This window comes from Microtus ochrogaster, chromosome 18, assembly GCF_000317375.1.
Source record: "Microtus ochrogaster isolate Prairie Vole_2 chromosome 18, MicOch1.0, whole genome shotgun sequence".
Lineage (NCBI taxonomy): Eukaryota > Metazoa > Chordata > Mammalia > Rodentia > Cricetidae > Microtus > Microtus ochrogaster.
Genome location: NC_022020.1, coordinates 24,105,442 through 24,130,388, shown reverse-complemented (window position 1 = coordinate 24,130,388; position 24,947 = coordinate 24,105,442). Strand labels below are relative to the sequence as shown.

Sequence of the window (24,947 nt, the reverse complement as noted above, 5' to 3'; positions counted from 1 at the left end):
GGGGGGGGGGGGACGGGACTGGAGAGCTTCTCACTAAGTAGACCAGGCTGGCCTTGAACTCAGAGATCTGTCTGTCTCTGCTTTTGAGTGCTAGGATTAATAAATGGTGTGCCACCATACCCAGCCCATTATTTTTTTTTATTTTATGCGGGTTTGTTCTATAAGGGATTTGTCTGCATGTACTTGAGTATTTCCTATGCATGCCTGATGCTCAGCGATTAGAGGAGAGGACAGAACCTCGAACAGGAGTGATTCTGAGCCATCATATGGGTGATGGGAACTGAACCTGGATTCTCTCTGTAAGAGTATCAACTACTCTTAAATCACTAAGCCATCTCTCCAACCGTTAAGATTTATTTATTTATTTTTGTGTCTACCTGTCTGAATGTTGACACTTAAGTCCAGGAACCCTCAAAGGCCAGAAAAGGAAGTTACAGGCAATTATAGAGCACCTGACTTGGGTGATGGGAACTCTAATCCTTTTGAAGAGTACCAAGTGCTTTTAACTGCTGAGCCCAAAACCTAGCCCCAAATCTTGTACTTAGTATACAATATGATTAAACTAGAGCAATGATATGGCGGAGTAGGTAAAGGTGCCTGCTCCAAGTCTGATAATCAAATGTGCATGCACAGTGGCACTTGTATACCCACAAAATAAATGCAAAAGAAGGCTAAATACCATGAAGGATGGCACTGCACCGGAGGACTGCAACCTGATTTACAGTTATCCTAGCTAGAGTTTCTAACAAAACCCTGTCTATCCTTCCCTTCTCCTCCCAAAAAGGGTGGACAGTAAACACCCTTGTGTCTTTTGCCAGACATATGGACTTAACTTAGCTGTTGGTCAAAGCAGTAAGGTAAGTTGAACCCAGTAGCTTGGGAGCAGATTAGGTTACATAGTTAGACCTTGTCATCTAAGATGTTAAGACTATTAAGAACTACATACCCTCAGCACCAGTTTTTTATATTTCTCAGACAAGTCAACTTTAACACATCTCCCCTGAAACCAAAGTGCCTTCTTCAGACAATGGTCAACCATTGCCATTGCATCTTCTCTGGTCTCCATCTCAATAAAAGCCTGGAGGGAGGGAAAGAGGAGAGAAACCCACGATGACATTATTTCTCACAGAAACTATATAAAACTATTCTGTATGAAATCTTCAGCAGAGCAATTGTATACCTTGCATCAAAAAACTCCCAATACTCTCCTGATTCTGTGTATTACTGGTGATTGAAGCCCAAGGTTGTACTTCTGAGTTTCATTCTGTCCTCTAAATTCTTTACATAAAAAAATTTAAATATGAGTAAAGTGAATTCAGATGCTAAATTTGGATTCTGAAAAGCTGGCTGTCACAGTGGCTCACGCCAAGAGAGTGAGTGATTTTATCAAGATGGAGGGCAGCCTGGGCTACATATTAAATTTGAGGCTAGCAAGAGCTATCTAACAAAGCCCTGCATAAAAAACAAAACAAAACAAATCTCACAACCACTAACCAAATCCTCAAAGACGAGTGTCTATATATGTGTAAGAACTTTAGGAAGAAAAGTCTAAAAGTAAACTAGGCTTTTATCATGACAAGAGAAAACAGTTTACTTTCCACTTTGTATTTTCAGAATTTAGATGCTTGACCATAAGCATCTAACTAAAATAATGATGATAATAATTTAGATATATTCAACCCACAAAATACTGCATTTCTGCTACTGACATCTCTCCCAGTAAAATTATCTTAAAGTGCATTAAGAACTTACTCTTAAAAACCTTCCCATGTGTATTACCTGACTTTTCATCCTCATCAATATGTAATTCTTGATTTTCCCATAAGGCTCAGCAAGCTTGAGGACAGCACTGTCAGAATAGCCAGAATGCGGTAAATTGCTGAGATGTATCACACGTCCAAGTTCTTGCTTTTGATCAAACTTCTGATCTGGTTTTCCTTCAGGTTTCTTTAAAAGAAAACAAAAAAAAATTCTAAATAATTGAAAGGCAAGCCAAAAGTTGGCAGGTATGCTACAATTATTAACAGTCTTATCTTTTAAACCAAGTAAACAATTACAAAAATGATGTATTAAGCTTATTACATACAACCTAAAGACGAGGACAAATGAAAAGCTACTACTAACCTTTATTCTCTTATACTTCTGGGATAAATGAACTCTGACTGGTTTGCCAAATACTAATGCCGGTGTAGTTGTATAATAATCCACAGCAGCCTGAGCATCTTCTGTGGTTGCCATTTCAATAAATGCCTAAAATTACACAAAAAGAAATTTCTAAAAACATTACCCCAATATTTATAGATTTTACACCATTGTATTTAATCATTTAATAGGAAGCACCTTCAATAATCAAAATGAAACAGACCAGTGTGGTCAAGCTGATATTAAACTTAGGGCTCACAAATGATATACTTACTAAAAAATATCTATTTAATATTAGGATATATCTCTTCCTCTGATATCTCAATTTACATAAAAATTTTCCATTAATCTAAAATCATGCAATTTCTTTAATATATGAGTGCTATGAATAACTAATATTCCTACTCATACCTCATTAATTTTATTCAAAATCAGATGATTTGAAATGACTCCAAATGGTTCTACCAGTTGTAATAGTTGGTATCTCAAGTTTTTTCCTCGCTGAAAATCCATAATGTGAACAACTCTGCTGGTTTCCTACCCATTAGAGAGAAAAGAAAAAATGTCAATAAAAGTCCTTTAAAAGCATTTTGAAGTATATTGTCATATTTCAGTGACAGTAGTATATACTCAGCATTTGCACACACATACTTTTATATAAAATTTATTTTATTGTAGCTGGGCAGTGGTGGCACACGCCTTTAATTCCAGCACCTAGAAGGTAGAGGCAGGAGGATCTCTGTGAGTTTGAGGCCAGCCTGGTCTAAAAGAGATAGTTCCAGGGCTGGAGAAATGGCTCAGCAGTTAAGAGCATTGCCTGCTCTTCCAAAGGTCCCGAATTCAATTTCCAGCAACCACATGGTGGCTCACAACCACCTGTAATGATGTCTGGTGCCCTCTTCTGGCCTTCAGGCACAGAAAGAATATTGTATCATAATAAATAAATAAAATATTTAAATAAAAAAAAGAGATAGTTCCAAGACAGGCTCCAATGCTACAGAGAAAGCCTGCCTCGCAAAACAGAAACAAAACAAAACTTATTTTACTATATTGGTGGGTATCCTCATTTGAGTGCTTGTGGAGGCCAGAAGACGGTTAGATTCCCTGGAGTTGGAATAGAAACCATTCAACTACCCAACACAGGATCTAGAAACCAAATTTGAGTCACCTCTAAGAACAGTATGTGTGCTATTCACTGCTGAGAATCTCTGGCCCCACAGTAACGTATTTTTAAGGAAATCCCCCAATGGTCTTTCAACTGTTTTGATTTTCATTTGTGTGTGTGTGTGTGTGTGTGTGTGTGTGTGTGAGAGAGAGAGAGCGAGAGAGAGAGAGAGAGAGAGAGCGCGCGCATGAACATAAATCTGGGTGGGCAGAAAGGGGAAAATATATTGTTTTTGTTTGCTTGTTTAGAGAGGGTTTCTTTGTGTAACAGTGCTGGCTGTATTCAAACTTGCTCTGCAGACCAGGCTGGCATTGAACTCACTCAAGGTTCTGTTACCAGTGCCAGGATCAAGGGCGTGCACCACCAAAAGTCTGGCTATGATCAAAATATAATGTACTACAAAGTAAAGAAAGAAGCTGGATCTGAGGATATAGTTACTTGGAAGGCTAAGACCTCCCACCCCCCACCAGCAACAAAACTTAAGGGCAGCCTGAGTAATTCTCAAAACACACACAAAAGGAGGGTGGTGAGGGGGGGAGAGGAAGGCTGTACTGCAGTGGTTAAATCCTTGCTAACATAGCCAAGGTCTTAAGTTTGATTTCCAATACCCCCCAAAAGTTGGCAAAACCAATTATACATTAAAATGTTTATTCTATGACCAACCAGAAAAGATTACTTAATAACTTTTAGCATCTAGAGAATGTAAAATACACAGCATATTAAATATTACCAGAATAAATTCACTCATTCTGTTTTTTAAAAATATTTATTATATATACAATATTCTGTGTGTTTATCTGCAGGCCAGAAGAGGGCACCAGACCCCATTACAGATGGTTGTGAGCCACCATGTGGTTGCCGGGAATTGAACTCAGGACCTTTGGAAGAGCAGGGAATGCTCTTAACCACTGAGCCATCTCTCCAGCCCTCATTCTGTTTTTTAAATCAGTATCTCATTATGTAGCTAAAACTCTACATCAGCCTGCCCCTGCTTCCTTTGATGGAATTAAAGACGTTAGTCACCATGCCTCAACTAGAATAAACCTTCAAAAAACATAAAAAAAAAAATAAAATAAAACAAATGGTGGTTTGTAGGGATAAGTCCAGCCCCTTAGGGGGCGTGTTCGCTTCGGGCTAATGTTTACCTATAAATCTGGCGAGCATGCTCCTGGTCTCTGCGGGAATGGTGGTTCTGTAGTCTATTTCCCCATTAAAGCTGTATATATTTTTACAATCTGTCTGCATTCATTATGCCATTACATTTTTTTACGGTCAAGTTTCAAAAACAGCCTCTCTACATATCCTTGCTACATTTTAATAAATTAAACGTATATGTGTGGGCATTTTCATGCTATAATATTAGTGTGGAGGTCAGAAAACACCTTTTTTCCCCTTCTACCATGTGGGTCCTGATAGTCAAATTCAGTGTTGCTGCTGTTGAGCCATCTTTCCAACCCAGATTCTTTCAGTGAAAACTATGAACACAACTGGATACCAAAGTTACTAAGGTAAATCTTTTGACTGTTTGTTACCAGTCACGTAAAACCATAACTGTGTAAAGAAATCTCTTTTCTTTCTTTCTATTAATTTTTTTAAGATTGGGTCTCACTATGCTGCTCCTGTCTGGCCTCAAACTCAAAGAGATCTAGATCTCTCTGCCTGTCTCTTTAATGTAGGAATTAAGCAAATGTCATGACATCCAGAAAGCATAATAGTTTTCAAATTAAAATACTCATCCTGTTATAAAGACTGTGATTAAGACTGTATCAATAAGCAGTCGGCATGGTGGTGAATGTCTTTCATCCCAGCACTCGGAGGCAACTGCAGCTGAATTTCTGAACATGAGGTCAGCCTGGTCTACACAGCCTAGTGCTACAACAGAGAAACCCTGCCTTGAAACCCTCCCACCCACAAAAGATTCAATTAGTAAGCATTTAAATGGAGTCACATTCCCAACAGCAATTATGATAAAAGCAAAAGCTGTAATACAGACCACTCTGCCTTTTTGCATGTGTCTTGGTCCTTGTAGGTTCCCATTACCAGCACCTGTGCAGAAGAAAAAAAAAATTAAAAAGATTCACAAAAAATATACTTCCTTATAAAACAAGATGGTTTTTTTTGTTTCCTTTTTTTGAGACAGGGTTTCTCTCTAGCTTTGGAGTCTGTCCTGGAACTCACTCTGTAGACCAGGCTGGCCTCAAACTCAGAGATCCATTTGTCTATCCCTCCCGAGTGTTAGGATTATAAGGCATGTGGCACTACTGTCAGGCAAAGCAAGGTAGTTTAATTTTAAAAAATAAATAAAAAATAAAAAAGGACATCTTTCAAATACAAATGGGAAGACATTATGACTGCCTTTTCTTTTAAAAAATTAACTTAACTTTACTTTATGTGCATTGGTGTGAAGGTGTCAGATCCCCTGGAACTGGAGTTACAGACTCCAGTTGTATGTTGCCATGTGGGTTCTGGGAATTGAATCCTGAATCTCTGGAAGAGCGGCCAGTGTTGCTAATCACTGAGCCATCTCTCTTACTCTGTGACTATCTTTCTAAGCTGTTACTTTAAAAGAATTTTTTAGTAACATCTAAGACTACTATTTACACTAAAAGGCAATATAAATTTCATATAATCACCCAGATTTCCTCTTGGCCCAACTGCTGGTCCTCCAAGATGAAATGAAGGAGGTGGAGGTCCCAGAATTCCTGGTGCTGGGTTTGTAGACTGTTGCAGCATGAATGGATCGCCCCTTGTAATAAGAACAAAATACACGAAGCACAAAATAAACAAAGAATCATCAGATATAAAATTATTAAATTACCTCTATGTAACTATGACTATTTTAGCTTAAGTAGTACACACACACACATATGGCAAGTAGTGGGAAATGTGTTAACAGTGAAAAAAGAAGTATTACTACATTGTTTTCTAAAAATTCCTTACACTGGTACTTTAAATAAATTATCAAATTCTTATTTGGCAAAAAAAACCACAGAATATATTTTTATGAAACATAGAAAGTTAAACTTGGATTCCTTACACTGATCTCCAATATAAGCAATAGCTAAAATTTTTTTTAACTTACATTGTATGTCCAGTATCATTGTCAGGATTCCATTCTGGGTAGCTTTAAAAAGATCAGAAAATTAATTTTAAAATAAAAAGGTTCTTTTCACAAAGTAGTCTCCTTAAGCCTCTAAAACAGAGATGATTCATTAGTAAATCTGAGAATCTACATTTCAAAAGCAAGTAACATTTCAAAAGGAACTTCAGACACCAAATGATTTGTATTAAGACTGCAATACTTGTAAACTTAAGTGATGCATGTTGAAATGTTCCTTGTTAAATTGCAAGTAGGGAAAGTGCTGCACAAAGAATTAGGAAGGAGGTTTTTACACACACACGCGAGCGCGCGTGCGCGCGCGCGCACACACGCACACACACATGCACCAAGTTTCTTTCCCCAAGGAAGGTATCAGAGCAGAGTTAAGCTGTGGCACTACAAAGGACAGCCTCAAAGGAGTTAGGTATGTATGGATAGTATCTGCTATAATAGGTGGTTTATTTGAATTTCATTTCAATTTAGCAGCCTACATTCAGAGCAAAAGCTAATGTCATTTCCATGAGGAAATGAACTTGGTTTCTAGCAATTTTTAATTATCCCTCTATATTTGTTTTATAGCTTATATTAACTGTTATTAAAGTGCTATCATATATTTTGATTACAAACTGCTATTTTTTCATTAATTCTACTAAAACGGTTCTTGATTAACAGGCCAATGTGTATTTATCCTATAAATTAAAAAAAAAATCAAGAAACAAAGTATTATTATATCTATTATTAAGATAGTTTGTCTAAAATTAAATATCAACCAGACATTATCAATTATGTGACAGTAACAGTATGTGTATAAGGAAAGGATGAACTTCCCCAAACCAATAACGGCTGTTTCTGATTCACGGTAAGGATGCTTTATACATATTTCAAATTCCTACATTTCAAGAAGAAGCTGGCATCGACGACTGTGACTTGCTCCATTGATATGTTGACTCCACTCCTGCAGCAAAGTAAATTAGCAGAATTAACAAAAATTAAAAGCTAAAATATTTTCATGAACCATTAATGTGTATGCAGTATCAAGTTGTTTAACATTTATTAAGTGACAGTGGTTTAAGTTAAAACCACTTCTGAGTTCTTGAAGCTCGATCCTGCCCTCAAATACTCTATGCACATTCTTGGAAAAACTGGATTAATTTGGTCAACATAATTGAGACCCGACAGTGGAAATATGAAGATAGTGTGGATCAAGAAGAACAATGTAACTGCTGTGGACCATACTCAAGTATCCACTATTTTTGGAATTGATTATTTTGTAATACTCTGTATAACAAAATAGCCACATACCTAGATTTCTAGAAAATGTGTGTGAATAATTTAAAGTAGAATCTTTAATTTCACCTTGACTTTTAGGCAAATTCCAAACATACTATACTTTCTACTATAGCCAAAATGAAACAAAACAACAAAAAAGCACTGTCAAAAAAGGCCAACATGATTAAATGGAAATAGTTTATCTAAGAAATTTTCCCCATTTGTCAAATATTTAAGTTCCCACATTTACCTAAAACAGAATCAAATTTAAGGAGTGCCTTTTTCCAAATTTTAAGGAGGGAAACAATGTAGTCCATTAGTATTTCCTTTTTTGTGATTTAGTTTAATATCATTAACTAAATTGATATGATTCAAATTAATTTTCCTTTTGCTAAGAAAGATGTTTGGTTAATTTTTTATCCAATATAAGAGTTAGGAAAGGTGGGTTTTGCTGCCAAAATGCCCTGGTTTATTTCCTAAAATACAATATAACTAGATATGACTCCTAAGTCTAAATTAATCAAATTCATTGCAACAAAATTCCCCTATCGTGATGAAAAACAAATGAAATAATAAAGGCAAACTATCTGAACACTGCCAAGCATATGAAGTTATCTATACTGCATTATCTCAGAAATTCACATTGTTTTACAAGTAGTGTTGATTTTTTACAAGTTTCCACAAATCGAGACAATTTCTAAACTAGCACTGTTCTTGAAAGTTCTAAGTAGAATATAAACATGGTCAGGCAATGCATTTTTCTCAAACAAGGGGATTAGAGAGCCTCAGCTAAATGAAAATATAACATCAAATTACACAAGGAGTTTTACAAAGGCTCAAAATGGCATTTTATAAACTGGACCTAATTTTGATTTTATTACAGCAGTCTATAGATAGATTGTGCTCTAGAAAGTTAATCAAAACAATGTTAAAGAACTGAAATGGAACATATCCAAACAAAATAGTAATTAGAATGAGGTGCTATCAACTACTATTCTTAGTATTTTGAAAACTAGATTGTCTTTCAAAAGTAATAGCTAATAGGAACTTGAGAGATTTCCATAACGGTTATACAATCAGACAGTTGGGCTAAAGTTTCTACTTGCAACAAATAGACCGTTCTGGAAGCCATTTTAAAAATGGCTGTAAGCAAGAGGCACCATAGGTAAGTTCACAAATTCAGAAAAGGGACTAAACGAATCCATCAACCTAAAAGAGTTTCAGAACAACTTCAGATACAAGTATCTATCCTTAAGAAGCAGTGTTTTAGGAAAAGAATGAATGTTATCCTATTAAGCATGCTTCTGAATTATAGGAGATGGAAAGGGCACAGAGTTGAAAAGAAATTACATTCAATCCCCCATGTCCTATAAGTTTCAAGTTTATGGTAAAAATGTAGCTGGTCTTTCAAGCACTACGAAGAAGGCCAAGATCAGAAAATTAGTTATGTACCTCCCAACCCATCCATTATTAATCATAATCAGCTCCACTGTACTTGATGTCTGGTTTAGAATAAGGACTAAGAATCCAACGATTAAAAACAACACAAAAAACCTTCTGGATTCTATTCTGACATAATTCCTACATGAGATAAAGAATAGGGATTCACTTTTTGAATTTACAAGTTTAGTGGGGGGGGGACCCTACACTCACACTTAATGTCTTTCAGGTTTTACATAATAATAGTAAGTTTTATAATAATCATTCTGGAAGTATTTCCAAAGTGACAGAATAGAATTAATTAAAAGACTTAAGTAATACTAAAAGGAAAAAAATAGAAATTCAAGTAATAAGACAAAAAGGTTGCAGTGGGTAATTTTCTTTAAGTCAAAGAACTTGAAGTTTGAAATTGTATAGATATGCTACTTGATGTTCTAAGGTGACCTAGAAAAAACTCAAAGGAAGACTATTACTTAAAAATCATCTAAAAAATAAAAAATAAGGGCACTCCATCATGACAAGTTACATCATGCTTTTCACTTGAACTTTGTATAATGTAGGCCATTTAACATTACCATTAAGTGAAAACTACAGATTTTCCAAGTTATGCAGTGATACCAGAGAGCAGGATACTTATTTTTTTCATTGTCTATGTCCACCACAGGAATTTCTTAAAAAGTAACATCTGCATCTGTTAACAATTCATTGCTGAAGTAAATTGCTTTTTTAATGAAGCAGATACAGAGAAAACATCAGCTAAGTTGAGGCAACTATAAAAGAGAAAATTCAAGTGATTAATTTTGTTCCAATTGGTCTAACCTACAAACACAAATTTTATAAAACCCAATGGCTAAGCAAAAGTCCTCTAAAATAATTGTTAAATATACCCAAAATTTTGAATTTGCAAACTAGAACCCAAGCAGTTTTATAAGCTAAAAATACTCCTTAATTCAAAGTGTCATCAAGTATTCCAAACTGCTCTTTTGTTACTTTAGATTCATTTAAATTATTAGCCTTTTTTGGGAACTAGAAAGTAGTAAAATTTGGAGGAAAAAAAATCTTATACAAAATAGAAACTTTTTTAATCTGACAAACCCTTTTATGGTTCCTTTCTTCCAACAGCAAAGATTTGCAGTTCTTTAAGATAACTTTCACTTGATCCCTGTAACTATTTTCCTTGGAATTTGGAGATCTTTTCTGAGAACATATAATTTCTGCTATATTTCTTGGAAAAGAGATTAAGAAGTAACATAGAAAAAGCTGGAGTCAATCAATTTTAATGGACCTTTTTTCATTGCTTTAATTTACATCAGACTAAATCTTGAAGTTTAAAAAGAATAAAAACCAAAATAAATTCCATGGCATAGCTAACAAATCTGGGAAAAATAAAAATATCTAACAAACAAGATTTGTTGATTCTTTCTAGCTCCAGGTTTTATTTCTTTGTTGAGACAGAGTCTCACTATGTAGACCTGGCTGGCCTGGAACTTAATATGTTCATGCTGGCCCGGAACTCAGAGATCCACCTGCCACCTCCCAGTGCTGGGATTACAGGCATGAGCCACCACGCCCGGTGGATCTGTTTCTTAAATGAAAAAAATCTACAAACCTAACTTTGGCTTTTATTTTAACTTATCTGATATGAAATAAAAGATTAAAAGATAAAAAATGTTGAGATCTAATCATTGAAAAGGGAACAATACATAAAAATTCAATAGGGTCTAGTAGATTAAAAAAACACTAAAAAATGAAGTTAAAAGAATGTGATATGAAAAGAAAATGTCCCAGATCATACTGTAAAGAAAAACCCTGTAACAGTGACCATAAAAATCAATCTCATGGTAGCATTCATTCCAGCTAGATAGGTTACTACAAAGCACATCGGGAAAAATGGATGTTGACAGATTACAGATCAAGCTAGTGGGGGTGCTGCACCATTGACTTTATGTCAACTGCAATATATACTGAAAAACAGAATTTCAAAAACTCCAGTGAGAATGAGTAACACTGAAAAAAGTTGAAAGAGAAGGACAATATTTAAAAAGGCATTTTGAAAAGGCTTCCATTTTGCCAGATGTGATACTTAAAGGAGAATTAGGCTTGTTTTTTTTTCCTCCCACAAATGACTATTCCAGAAGTACAATAAGCCTAAGTCAGAAAAAGAATTTTCTTACAAGGAACACAGAGCAGGATAATGTAGTCAACGATTTATCAAAGTCTCTAAAGGGACAGATGCAATAAATATGGGATAATAAAAAGTGAGCTTTGAAGTATGTTTAAGGAAGTTGTGGAAACAGAGAAAAAAATGATGCAAAATTTCAGTCATAGTATGAGAGTTTGTGTTAAGGGAAATTAAAAAAGGAAGAATGAACTAATCTAAAATATGAAACATACTGAAACACACACCAGGGCTCTACATTAACTTTCCCTGTAGCCACAGATAAGGAAAAAAGAGAATTGTACAAGAATATATCTTTGACTACATACAAATCAGCAATCAAGACAGATGGAAAGCTGAAATCTAGCATCCTAAATGGCAAAGCACATTGACTTCAGGAAAAAAATGCTTAAAACATTCAACAAAGCAGACCAGGGGGAAAAAAGCCTGCTTAAATATGATTAAGAAGAACATACTGATGCCAAAAAAACAAGATAATCCCAATGGATGACAGCTTTGTGGCCAGAAGCATTCTAGGTAGATTATTTTATTAATGTAAAGCCCTGGTTTATACTGCTCAAAAACAATTACCTTCCAAATAAAGTGTTCTCAAAAGCATAACAATTCTTGATCAACTCAATGTCATCAGACTACAGAATTAGAGTAAAAGATATAGGTAAATACAGAATAGGCACTACAATGTAAAAGAAATTAGAAGCATCTGTTGCTTTAACTCACCTTATTAGAATGAACTGGCAAATCACATATAGAGCACAGATGGGGATAACCCTTCGGTAAGAGTCCATGGAAGTCTTCAATATTGCTACTTGGAGGAGCGCCCCTCTTTTTCTCAAAGAGAGATCTCTCTTGTAAGGGGCCAGGACCACGTCCCATTCTCTCATACTCACTGTCAAATTTATGATAGTTATGCGAGGTCTCACCAAAAAAAGAATCATCCCTACACCTTTCTCCATCTCTTAATCTGTCATCTTCATAATCCATTCTGTCATAATAACCAGATTCTTGAGAACGACTTCCATGGTCATAATCAAGCACTGGGTTGAGACTAGGACCACGATCATCAAAACTATCTCTTCTAAAGTGCCTTTTTTCTTCCCAATCATCCCTAGGTACTCTGTATGGTGGCTCCCGTGTAGCAGATCTGCCATCTCTACCATAACTCAATGTAGGGCCTTCTTCAGTTCTCCTCCTTTTAAGCTGTAGAAGGATTTGGGGCAAGTTCTCAGGAGTAATCTTGTCCTCTGGATAACGACTCAGTTCATCTAAGTCTCTAGCAGACAGACCAAAGCTGGCCAAAATATTACTGGCCTGGTCTGCATCTCCACGGTGTTGAGAAGACAAAGGGAGTGGACCTCTACTTCCAATGTTAAATATAGACTGCAAATTATGGGAAGAAGTACTAGCAGAAGACAGTGCGCTATGAGCTCCTTGTTGATTCAATGAAGAACTCATTCCAAGATTCATTAAACTAGCAAGGCGTGCAGTACCCTGGTTCATCCTTCCAAGAGATGCTGGCATACTTAAAGACTGGGTAGCAGCAGCAAGAAGGCCTATTCCTGCTGCAGACAGGTCACGCCCATGACCCTGTGAGTCCCTACCGAGAGATGACTGCTGGAATGACTTGGACATTGTAGAACTATCTCTTGTCTATTTTATAGATAAAAAAAAATTGTTTTTAAAAGACGGCCAAAAAGAAAGCTCAAACTAGAAAGCTAGGTTAACTTTGCTTCAAAAATGGTAACGCCAAGAAAAAGGATCAATAAGGACTGTAGAATCTTCTTCAAGCTGAGAACCAGCAGACAACTCTGTAGAAAAATAAGCAGTTTTAGTCATAAATCCCTTTAAAGTAGATGCCGTTTTTTAAGAAAAAAAAAACTTACGCATCATGTTGATTAAAAAAAAACCACTTAAGATCTCAAACTTACAAGGAATTCATACATATCTTAAACAGATTCAGATGTATGCAGAGCCTGCATATAGATATTTAAAAAGTAGCTTTTCATGCTGAAATTTAACAAAGGGAATTTCATATTGGGCTTAAAAACATTTAAACTCAAGGCCTAGATGTTTGTGCATCAAAATTTCATTGAAAACAGATGGGTATCTTCCTTTTAGAAGAATAAAAACATACTCTATAGTATGATGCTTAAGTTCTAGAAGACTAAAAAATCAAAATTAAAAAAAAAAAGGTCAGCAAGTCAAAGATGAACCAGTTGTATTCTGCTTTAGAAAATGAGAATATCACTTTCAGAAAGAACCAAGTAAAATCACAAGTAAATGAAGCTTAGGGTGTCAAGTATCTGACGTAAGATCTAAGATCAAGTAACAGTTGAGACCTTCATGCAGCAAAATTAACTCGAGGTGAAGACAGATGTGAAGATAAATAATTTCCTACAATTTTAAGGATTTCTGCCCAAATTTAAGCCACACAACTAACTGCCTTCTTACTGACCATGCCAGGCAGTGCTTATTTGATACCTACTCTTATAAGGTAAGAACAGTTTTGGTCGGTATAGAAACAGACCTACCAAGAAAAAATCCAGGTTCAGGAAATACAGCTGATTTAAAGAAGGGAAAACACCCCCAAGTTAGCACCTATTACTGTTCATTTAATTTTCAGGGCTATAACATCTCTAGAGTTCAAAGCACATAAATGAAATCAAAGACCTTGTTAACAGATTTCTGCAAACTCTTCACAAGAATAGCCCAATAGCTTGAAAACTTTTAATTCTGATTATAATCCTTCAAGATGTGTTTCTGGATGAAATTTTTATTAAATCATTAACACTGCATCTCAAAAATTGTTATAAGAGTGTGCAAAGTATTAACACGATTCCCATTAAGCATTAGTTAAAAGACGTTAATACAACCAATGTTTTCTGTAAGACAATTTTATAATCACAATCACATACAAGATAAATCTGATCAATTTGTCGGACTTCTACTATGATGCATTGCTTCTTCAGTTTTGTGTGTTTGAATAGTCATACACCTAAGCATTGTAGTTTACTAAATTTTATTACACTAAACCCCAGAAAATACCCAACAATTAAAAGTCTATTATAGGATCAATTCCATCAATAGTAGATTAAAGCAAAGATACACTGGACGAACACAGTGGTAGAGAAAGAATAAAAAAAAAGTTACAGGCAAGGAAGATTTGAACTAGATTAAAAAAAAATAGATGCAATAAAGACACAAATGCTATCAGTGGTAGCTGGAATTACAGATGTTTTTGTACACCAAGAAAGATGAATTTAAGACACCAAGGAAACTAGTTCTAGACAAGATCCACTTACATAATCTCCTTTAAGTTTTAAGGTAAGATTAATGAAGAGAAGAGTTAGTGGGCAGTGGATGAAAGGCTTTTTCTTTTTTTTAAATAAAAATAGTATCTTTAAAATGCCATACACAACAGGCTGAAATACTAAGCATGTTGGTATTAATCTGCTATAAATGACTCATTTAAAAACAGTTAATATTTATCACAGCTTTGACATTTACCTTACAGTCAAAGCCTTTTATTATTCAAGTCTGTCTTTTGAAAAAACTATTCCTATCCCAGAGAATAGTACTTTATTGTGCATAAGTTTAAATTATCATATTTTAAGGAAACAATCATTAAGTTACAGTGACATCAAGTATATTTTTTGTACTTTACATAAAAACAGTGGATCTGGAAAACTAAGTTAAGGTAAAAGATAATTTAAAAGACAAAACAGAAAATGGATGTTAGAAAAATTCAGAAAAGGGAGGACACACAATATAAATCCTATGAGAAGGTGCATTCCACAAGAACCACTTTACAATTTCATCTTAAGATGCAGCTACACACAACATTGAAGTCATATTACTGCAAAAAAGAATTAAGTTGGACTTTTTTTTTATGAGTATAAAATACCCCACTTTCCCCACAGAACATACAATACTGTTATCACATGAGGCACCATCACTAACCATCCTGGCCTGCCAGTGACCTCGCTGTTAGGGCTGGGCTGAGAGCCCTCACCAGGCAGCGCTGGCCCCTGGCCACCACTACAGAGGGCCAGACAGAGACAGAGTTCTCTGAGACCTAGAGGGTCAGTATCTTCTAGAACAGAAGGTAGTTTGTTTGTTTTCTTTAACAATGTCCGTTAACCAACAAAAACCAAAAAAATTTGTCACATCCCAGGTGCCCACCCCGGGCCAGTAGTAGTGCTCATAAATATAATCTCAGTACTTTGGAAGTCGAAGCACTCACTACTGTGAGTTTGAGGTTAAGTTTGAGGTTACATAATCCACACATAAATTCTAAGACATTTTGGAACCTCGCTTCAGAAAAATCAAACATGAAAGCATTGCTTAGAAAATATTAAAACAATGCCACTAGAATTTTTAGTCAACTGAAGCTAAGATATAAATCATTTTTAAAGGGTTCATTCATATGGGACCTGTTGCTCATTAGTAAAGTTAGTGAAATACTGAAGTACTTCATTACTAAACATTTATTAAAAATTTAAGGGCTGGGGGCCATACAGATGGTTCAATGGGTAAAGGTCCTTGCCCACAAGGACCAGTGACACAAGTTTGACCACACAGAGTTGTTTCTTGTGGCATGTGGCCTACCAAATAATAAGTAAACAACATTTACATTTTATGGGGCTGAAAGCTCAAGATGTTCCCCAATAAGTAGAGTCCTTAAAGCCCTGGGCTCAACCCCCAGCACTGGAATAGTGGCACATGATTGTGATCCTAGCATAAGGTCCACTGTCCCGGCTTGGCTTCAAACTCAAGATGCTCCTACTTCCACTTCCAGAGCACTGGTAGATTGGAGGCAGTAAGATTATGAGTACAAGAGCATTTGCAGCTACAAAGAGTTTGAGGATGCCTGGGTTCTCTTCAGAGAACTAATCTGAGAATGCAACATCAAAATACAATTAACCCATAACTTCTAAATGTCCATTCATGAATGCACAATCTTCCACTCTCAAAACACAAAGCATCCCCAACCACAAAAACTAGGAAAACAAAAAAGCTTACCAACATGACCTATAATTTAAATTTAGGTAGGTGGGAAGGGGAATGAATAGGTCAGTGGAACACTTGCCTGGCTAAATGCTTGAGAGAGGTCTTGAGTTCAACTGCTAGCACCACACACATAGAAATAAACAAATGCAATTTACTACAATATGAAAATCAATTTAAAATTTATTTTATACTTAGGAGACAGAGTTAGGAGAATCCTAGTTTACAAAGAGGGTTTTGGGCTACATAATGAGACCTGGTCTCAAAACAAAACAACAACAACAACAACAACAAAAAATCTAATTTATTTTATATGTGTGGGTCAGGACAGTCTGCAGGAGTCAGTATTCTTCTGCTATGTGAGTCTTAGGGATTAAGTTCAGGATGTCAAGCTCGGCTGAAAGCATCTTAGCCCAATAATAAAAAAATTAACTAATTTACTAAAATATATCTTTACACATAAACACCCTCTGATTTAATTATTTATCAACAAAACTTCCCTCCCTGAGTAGTAAATATCATCATCATATCATTATTATTTTTGAAACAAGAGTTTCTCTGTGTTACTAACAGATCTGGTTGTCCTGGAACTTGCTCTGTAGACCAGTTAGCCTCGAGCTCTCCTGAGTCTGCCTCCCAAGTGATGGGACTCAGGACATACCACCACCGCCCAGCTTAAATATTTTAAAAAGTTAGAAGAATATTAAATCTAGATAGACAGCACAGTCAGTAAAATGCTTGCCTTGTAAATACAACAACCTGATATCGATTCCCAGAACTAGAATTTAAAAAAAGGGTACACTGGTAGGAGTTTATAATCCCTGTACCAGGAAGGCAGAGACAAGAAGAGATCTTTGGGGGCTTCCTTGGCCAACTATTATACTGTAATTGGTGACACTTCAGGCCAAATGAGATCTAGTCTCAAATAAAATGAATGGCATTCCTGATGATACCTGGTGTTGCCCTATACATCTCCTCACACTAAAAAAAAAGAAAAGAAAAAAAGAAAAAAAAGACAACTAAAATATTCCAAGAAAAACACTGCTAGTAGGTATCTATTACTGCCACATCTTGACATGCTCTCAATTATATAAAATAATCACTTCTTAAAAACAACAAGTTTTAATTTGGAGACTGGGATGTAGGTCACCGTTGGGTAAGATCTTAATGTGTAAGATCTTGGGATCAATCCTTAGAATCACAAAAATAATTTTTAAAAATCTGTCAATGCCTTTAATCCCAGCACTCAGGAGGCAGAAACAGGTGGATCTCAGTAAGTTGGAGGCCAGCCTGGTCTACAAAGCAAGTTCCAGGACAGCCAAGACAGAGAAACCCTGTCTTGAAAAACCAAAATAAGTAAAAAATAAAAATCATTTATTAAACCTTCCAGAAGGCTTTACTAAAAGTTACCAGCATAGGGCTAGAGATGTTTAATGCGTGAAACTGTTGTGCAAGCCTGAGGACGAGTCAAAGGCACAGCATGAGCACCTGTAATCCAGACACTCCACCTACACTGAGAAGAATCTCAGAAGACAAGACCTGGAGTACAAAGTGAGAGGGAGTACGATTCTGCCTCAACCATGGTAGAGGGTTCATACATGTGAGCCTGCATTTGTTACTGCATACACAAACAATAAGAAGATACGTAGCAAGACCCTGTTTCTAAAAACAAACCAGACCAGATTCACTGTTATTGTCTAACATAATCACACTTAAAACATACACAGCTGAGTACCTTAAGAGGATTTGTCGGGGGGAGGCTGGTGGGTAGGAAGAGGGTCATAATATACATTCCACATGGCCTTAATGACTTCAAAACAAAACAATCCTGTAAACTCTAAAGTCCGAAATCTCCCCCAGGCCATTTTAATTTGAAAAGTTATGTATAAAAATCCCTTAAAGACAACACATCTAAAATTTCCTCAATTGTAGTTTCTTTCTGTTCTACTTTTAGATATCTATAGTTTAAACACAAAGTTTTTTTATTAAGGATTTCAGAACAGCTGGGTGTGATGTTGCATGCCTTTAATCCCACTGCTGGGCAGGTGGCAACAGCAGTAGGATCTCTGATTGAGATTGAGGCCAGCCTGATCTACGCAATAAGACCCAGTTACAAAAATAAAAAACAAAAAGAAATTTTAGAATGAAGAGAACATATTCTGTATAGATATACTAAGAACATCTAACAAATCATTATCTGATATTTGATAACACAAGTACTAGTTTTTTTGTCATTTCTGTTCCAGACTTTGTTTAAAGCTGGTCTACTTCTACCTTAATTCTTCTTAAAAATGAGATCCTAAAAACCATGAGAATCTGATCTGATAAGGACTTCTACTATTTATAGCCACAACCCATTTTTCCTCATTACAAAAGCAAATGGAGGCAGCACTTTGGAGGCTGAGGCAGGAAAACGGAAAACTGGAGGCCAGCCTGAGTTATTGTGTCAAAACCATGATCCAACAAAAAAACAAACTGTAAATGCTAACTTCTTAAAGGAATTTTAAAATCACCAAACAGGAAATATAAACTGGCCTAGGATCAAACTTCATAGAAAACTTTTTTTGGATATATATTTTTCTATATATTTAACAAATCAAAGTTGACATCCGCAATACTGACTTTCCATGTAATAATGTATAGCATAATTATTTCTTAATATTACCCTCCTCTTAAAATATTATTTGAAAGTAGTAGTAGTATAGATTTCCATTTCCACAATAAAACACCCCTCTCCCAAACTGAAGTTTTCAACTTTTATTGCCTACCAACAAGCCCGGAGCCTCTGTGCATTAATAATGCCAAGTAAAAGTGACATCACTCAACTTCATCAATTAAAATTCCACACTTAAAAACTGCCTTTAATATTTATCATATACAATTTGACTATTAGGATAAATTTAAGTGCAACCTTTCCATCTTAGAACTATTTATCAAGGACCATGATAGTGCATTGTCACTATAAAATTGAAACTTAATACTCAGGCAGGGACATGGCGGTGACCGCCTTTAACTATAGTATTCAGGAGGCAGAGGCAGGTGGATCTCTTCTGAGTTCGAAGCATAATGAGTTTCAAAAAAAAAACCAAAAAACTATCTCCAAAGAAAGACAAAAAACAAAACCAACCCAAAAAGACTTAATACTCTCTTCTACCACAGCACTTAAGTAAACCATGATATTTCTAAAATGTAAGATATTATCGCTGCATTCCTGCTTTTAAAAATGTATCACTTCATTTTATTATTTCTTGGTCTAAAAGCATCAGGTAAAAAGTTAAACACTTCCAAATCAATTCATGTTTAAAACGCTACATAAAAGTTGTATATAATTGATGAGGAAGTAAGAGAAAGCTACTTCTATGGGTAGGAATCATAAACTAAGTACTTGTGAAATGGCAAAAATGTATGTAAACTTAAAAAACCTCAATGCAAAACACGCTGGGTAAATGTATCTTTTTCAAGGATTATATAACCAACCAGAAGAATCTTTTAGTAATACTTCGGTGACATTTACGTGCAAAGGCAACCTTGGGGGTTTCTGCAATAAAATACTTCCCCCTCCTTCGAGACTCCTAAAATACTAATGTTCATAAGTTATGAAGCTAACTGGGCGTGGTGGCACAGGCCTGTAGGTAATTCAGCTCTAGGGATGCTGAGACAGGAGGATATGGAGTTCCTTCAGCGACCTCAAAAAGAAATTTATACAATGCGTAGGGTAACTTGACTTAGTAAAATAATGCTGTTTTGAGACAATCCTGATGTTACCACGACTGGCCCCGAAGTCATGGCAATTCTTCGTCCGCCTTGGTCTCGAGTGCCGCTATTACAAGTATGCGTCATTACGCCCAACAATTAGCTTTTAAAGAGCTTTTCAACACCCATGAAAAACCGCCCGCGATGTAATTTTTTTTTGCCGGCATAGTCAAATCTAAATTTACCTGGGCGAAGCGTGTTGTACCGACTGACAACTTAGCCCATTTAAATACGCAACACGCAGCATCAACACAAAAATCCCATGATTACTTCCTATGAAATCAGCGACACACAATTTCAGAGCTCCAGAAAGACTAGAAATTTCAGAATCACCACCGTTCTCGAAACGTCTAAATGAATAACTGTAACCTATCCAACAGAGAAATATTCCACAGAAGGGGCTAATCCTTTAGACAGAGTCACCTAACAGGGAAAGCGCCGAAGGGGCAAACACCTACGGTAAGAGGAAAACACAAAAGCGTGGCACAGCACTAGCAGAAGAGACTGAAGGCTACACCACGGCCCTCCGAACCCTTTGTCTGAAAACCGGAAGGTCTCCCAACACACCAGCCTGTCCAGAAGAGCTCGGACTGTTTTGATAGAGAAAGGAAATGTGAGGTGACTGACTGACGAAACGAACATTCTACCGAGGAGCATGCAGAAAGCTCTACCCAGGAGGCAATACAAAAGCCAAACGTTAACGTTTCATTTTCGGCCATTTTTACGCAACTGGGGGGGGGGGGGATGGGGAGGAATTGTTCCAGATGTCGGGCTAAAATCGCGCGCGGGCGAGGGACACGGGAGTCTTGGGAATGGAGCAAAACGGAGCGAGGGGTGAGGGACGGCAAGGCCACTGACGCCAGGGAAAGCAACGTCGGTCAAAACACGCAAGCTTTTCACGGCCTACGGAATCCTCCATTTTGGGTCCATTTTCAGGGGAAAACGGCAAACGCACCGTGCGGGACTCGCACGCCTACGGACTTCCCGGGGTTGACTATCCTCCCTCCCCGGACGGCGGGCCCCAGCGGACGGCCTCCGCTCCCTCGGGCTCCGAACGCTCCTCCCTCCTCCCAGCGCCGGCGGCCCGCGTGTAACGGGCTCGTCCCGCCCCCGCCCCCTAAGCCAGGCGCGCAGGACGCTCAGCGGAGAGGCGAATCGAACCTCCGGACCCCGACTCTCCCGCCGCACCCCCGGGCCGTCGGCTGCCTGCGCGTCCTCCCGCCGAACGGCTCACCTCCGCCGCCCGGGGAGGCAGGCTGCGCCGCCACCGCAATCCTAACATGGCGGCCGCCGCTCAGGCGGCTCACATACGCAGCGCCGACGGAGACCGCACGGGGAGCGGGAGCGAGCGGGAACAGCGCGCCGCCAGCTCCAGACAGGCACGGCCGCGGCGGCAGCCCCGCTCGGAGGACGCGGACAGCCCCGGCCACCCACCCAGACTCTTACCCGCTTCACGCCTACCTTAGGGGAAGGGAGAGGGAAAAGGAGAGATACCTCTCTCAGCGAGCGGGACGCGGAGGCTCCCACAATCCCCCGCAGCAACGGCGCTGGCAGAAGGTGGCGACGGAACGAGAGCTCACTCTCGCGAGAGCGCCCGTTCCCACCCCCGCCCCCGTTCCAGTTAGGCACGCGCTAGCCCCTCCCCCGGCGCGGGGCGGGTCCCGGACACACGCGGCCGGCGTTGTTCTCTGTAGCGGTCGCCTCCCTGCTCCCTTGAAGGCGGGAAAAGCGGCATGAGCGCGTCCACAGGTTCGCACACCTCCCTGAAAAATGCTGGGCGCCTCAACACCTCAGTGATGCTGCAGAACACCCCAAAAAACGGAGCAGTAGGCGGGCGACCTATACTCTCCGATTTGTCCGGTGAGGAACCGTGCTAGAGGGAACTATATTTTAGTTGTTTAGCCAGAAACTCCTGTGACACAGAGTTAATTAGCGGTGGATAGGGCAGTTCGAGAATTAAGATGCCAACACACCATCTTAAAAAAAAAAAGGCTGAATTTCTCTGCTGTGAAGAAAGGTCTCTGCAGAGGCCAAGTTTGAGGACTCCCTGGAACCGGCAATAGACCCGCCTCTGAGAGTTCTCTGCTGCAAAAAGTCCTGGGACCTGAGATGCTTCCGCCTTGAGATTAGGGAACCCTTCAGGCTGCAACCCTCATAGAACTCAAAATTTGGAAGGTAGAAAGATTTAATTATTGGGGAGTGTGAGGCCAGCCTTGTCTACAGAGCTAGTTCCAGGACAGGCTCCAAAGCAGAGAAACCGTTTCGAAAAACAAAAAAGTTCTGGATGCTTCCTGAGGTAATGCTATTCACACATAACCAGTTCATTTTGGCAGGTAAAAAAGCCAACTCTCAGCACTTTACCTCAATTTGTTTTATTTCATCAGTGCTTCTATCAATTAGGCCTTAGAGAAACGGTCAGCTGTGATAAAACAATCTTTGTCCTCATGGAGCTTTAAGTATATGCAGATAGAAACCAAAATGTGCATCAATTTAACTAGATCAAATAGATAATAATCTGAGGAATGAGAAAGCTAATGATCTGGTGTGAAAGTGTTAAGGCAAGTGAAGAGACTGATCTCAGGTATTAGAAGCAGGGGTAAAAACACAGTGCTTTTGTAGGTAAAATTACAGAGAAGACCGAGGAGGTAGTAAAGAGCTATTCTCCTGGGCTGGAGAGATGGCTCAGAGGTTAAGAGCATTGACTGCTCTTCCAGAGGTCCTGAGTTCAATTCTCAGCAACCACATGGTGACTCACAACCACCTGTACTGAGATCTGACTCCCTCCTCTGGTGTACCGGCATATACCGAGGCAGAATGTTGTATACATAATAATTTAAAAAAAAGAGCTATTCTCCTTGGGTTGCATATGCAATAAGATATGTATTCAAGAAAGGCTATAGAGAATTAGCAGGCACAAATCCTGGTTATTAACACATACACACGAATCCACAATGGATGCCTCACAGCATGGCATTCTACAAAAATAGTGAACAAACGTGGAGGAATACTTGGAAAATAAGTTAATCACAATGATCAACAGGAAGACAAAAAATTAAGATTGATAGATGAATGTATGGAAGGGACACAGGACCCAGCCTATGAAGAATGTGTAGCAAGAAATCAGAGCTGAAGTAATTTATTTTACTTGCTATTTTAAGTAGCTTATATTAAATACAATCATTAGAATATCTTAGTTACTAATAGAAACGCCTCCGAAGACATTAGGGAGTCATTTCTGTGCATCAATGAAAGCAAGACCCAATATAAATAAGATCTTTATGTCCAATCTCAAATGACAACACACCTAACCAACGCTTACACACTCTACCGGCATCTCAGCTGTATACAAGTGAAACACTTTTTAATTGAGTAGTTTATTGAAGCTCTGCAGTGAAATGGAAGACAAGCTACAGGTGTGAAGAGACATCACAAAGACAGACTCGTGAGCCTGTATTCATCAAGTATGTCATATTTGGGGGTACAAAGATGGGAAACTGGAGAACTGTCCTCTAAAACCTGGCCTGGGAGGGGGGAGAGAAGGCTCAGGATCTGGGCTAGCAAAAGGACCTTTTTAATAGGAAAAGGCTATATCTATGAAGGACAAAATATATTAAAATATTAGGTTAGCTAATGCCTGCAACCCCAATTGAGCCAAGTTTGAGAGCAGACTGCCTCCTCCTCCTCAGTGCTAGGAGTAAAGGCATGCGCCACTGCTTTTTTAATGTTTGAGGCAAACATTTTTGACAAGTTCTCGGGCTGAAGATGTAGCACAGCTGGCAGGCCCTGGGCTCCATCCTCAACACAATTTGAGAAGTCCTCGCACATCTGTAAGGCAGGAGGATCAGGAGGCTCAGTCACTAGGTACCAAGGTAGAGAATTTTGGCTGGAAACCATGTCACAAAACAAGTCATAATAACTTTACACCCAACTGTCAATCTTTACAATCTACCATGAATTTATTCACAAACAGTAAATAGTAAGGGTCTTCCCTCCCATGGAGTTTTCATCTAGTAATTTTGTCCACTGTTCAACATGTGATCCTGGGTTCAGTCCCCAACAATGGAAAAAACTGGCAAGAGCTGATCTTATTTAATAACAGAAAAAAGCAGCTTAGGTGGCTAGAGATGGCTTGGCAGTTAAGTGTATGGTGTTCTTATAGAGCCAAAGTCAAGTTCCCAGACACCCACAAGAGGTTCAGAAAGCTCTAGGGGAACACACCCATGGGAAGTTTAGGTTTACAATATTTAATATCCTTGCCCAGAAACCTATCCCTGAGGAAGAACCATGAGTGTGTAGATGTTACTTCTACACAATGAATTGCTTTCCCTTTCAGGATAACTCAACAGTAGGGTGGCACATTGAGAAACACGAGTTAGTAAATTGATTCACTGTAGGCGTCTCTACACAGCAAAAAAAATCTCAAGAATTCACTAGCTCAGAGAAATGGTTTTCCTAAGAGTTCAGCACAGCTCCATTAGCAGGAGCACAATTCTCAAGAGTCATTTCCACCCTTCTCAAGTCTCTTAATTAGTTGCTCTTACCCTGTTCTTTTCCTTTGTGTAAATTCCTAGGCACTGGAGAGGTCTTTTTGCATCCCTTTGGGACCTGCAGAACTTATCCCATTGGGTTTTTTCTAACTATAATTTAAGACCTGGCCCAAAATTTCAAGAAAAACCCTGTCACCTGTTTAAACCCAGTAAGTGACAAAGTAATAACACCCACCATCAATGGCAGCACTAGTTGCCTACCTTTTTTGACTTTTTTTTTTAATATTTATTTATTATGCATACAATATTCTGTCTGTGTATGTCTACACGCCAGAAGAGAGCACCAGACCTCATTACAGATGGTTGTGAGCCACCATGTGGTTGCCGGGAATTGAACTCAGGACCTTT

At 38.2% G+C, this 24,947-nt stretch overlaps 1 protein-coding gene across 4 annotated transcripts in view; it reads right to left on the bottom strand.

The window, feature by feature from the left end:
- Matr3 (matrin 3) overlaps positions 1-24,947 on the bottom strand; it is a 35,093-nt gene that overhangs the window by 7,053 nt on the left and 3,093 nt on the right. For 2 of the 4 annotated variants that reach the window (XM_005355933.3, XM_005355936.3), the window contains exons 1-10: positions 21,514-21,599; positions 12,013-13,100; positions 7,301-7,362; positions 6,390-6,431; positions 5,941-6,053; positions 5,301-5,353; positions 2,554-2,679; positions 2,125-2,250; positions 1,780-1,947; positions 947-1,078 (exon numbers count right to left, since the gene is read on the bottom strand). In XM_005355933.3, coding sequence (XP_005355990.1) covers positions 947-1,078; positions 1,780-1,947; positions 2,125-2,250; positions 2,554-2,679; positions 5,301-5,353; positions 5,941-6,053; positions 6,390-6,431; positions 7,301-7,362; positions 12,013-12,924 — 1,734 coding nt within the window. In that variant the 5' untranslated portion in view covers positions 12,925-13,100; positions 21,514-21,599. Of the gene's footprint in view, positions 1-946; positions 1,079-1,779; positions 1,948-2,124; positions 2,251-2,553; positions 2,680-5,300; positions 5,354-5,940; positions 6,054-6,389; positions 6,432-7,300; positions 7,363-12,012; positions 13,101-21,007; positions 21,029-21,513; positions 21,600-24,947 lie in introns of those variants that run through there. The other 2 variants (XM_026783625.1, XM_026783624.1) reach the window with 2 other exon arrangements.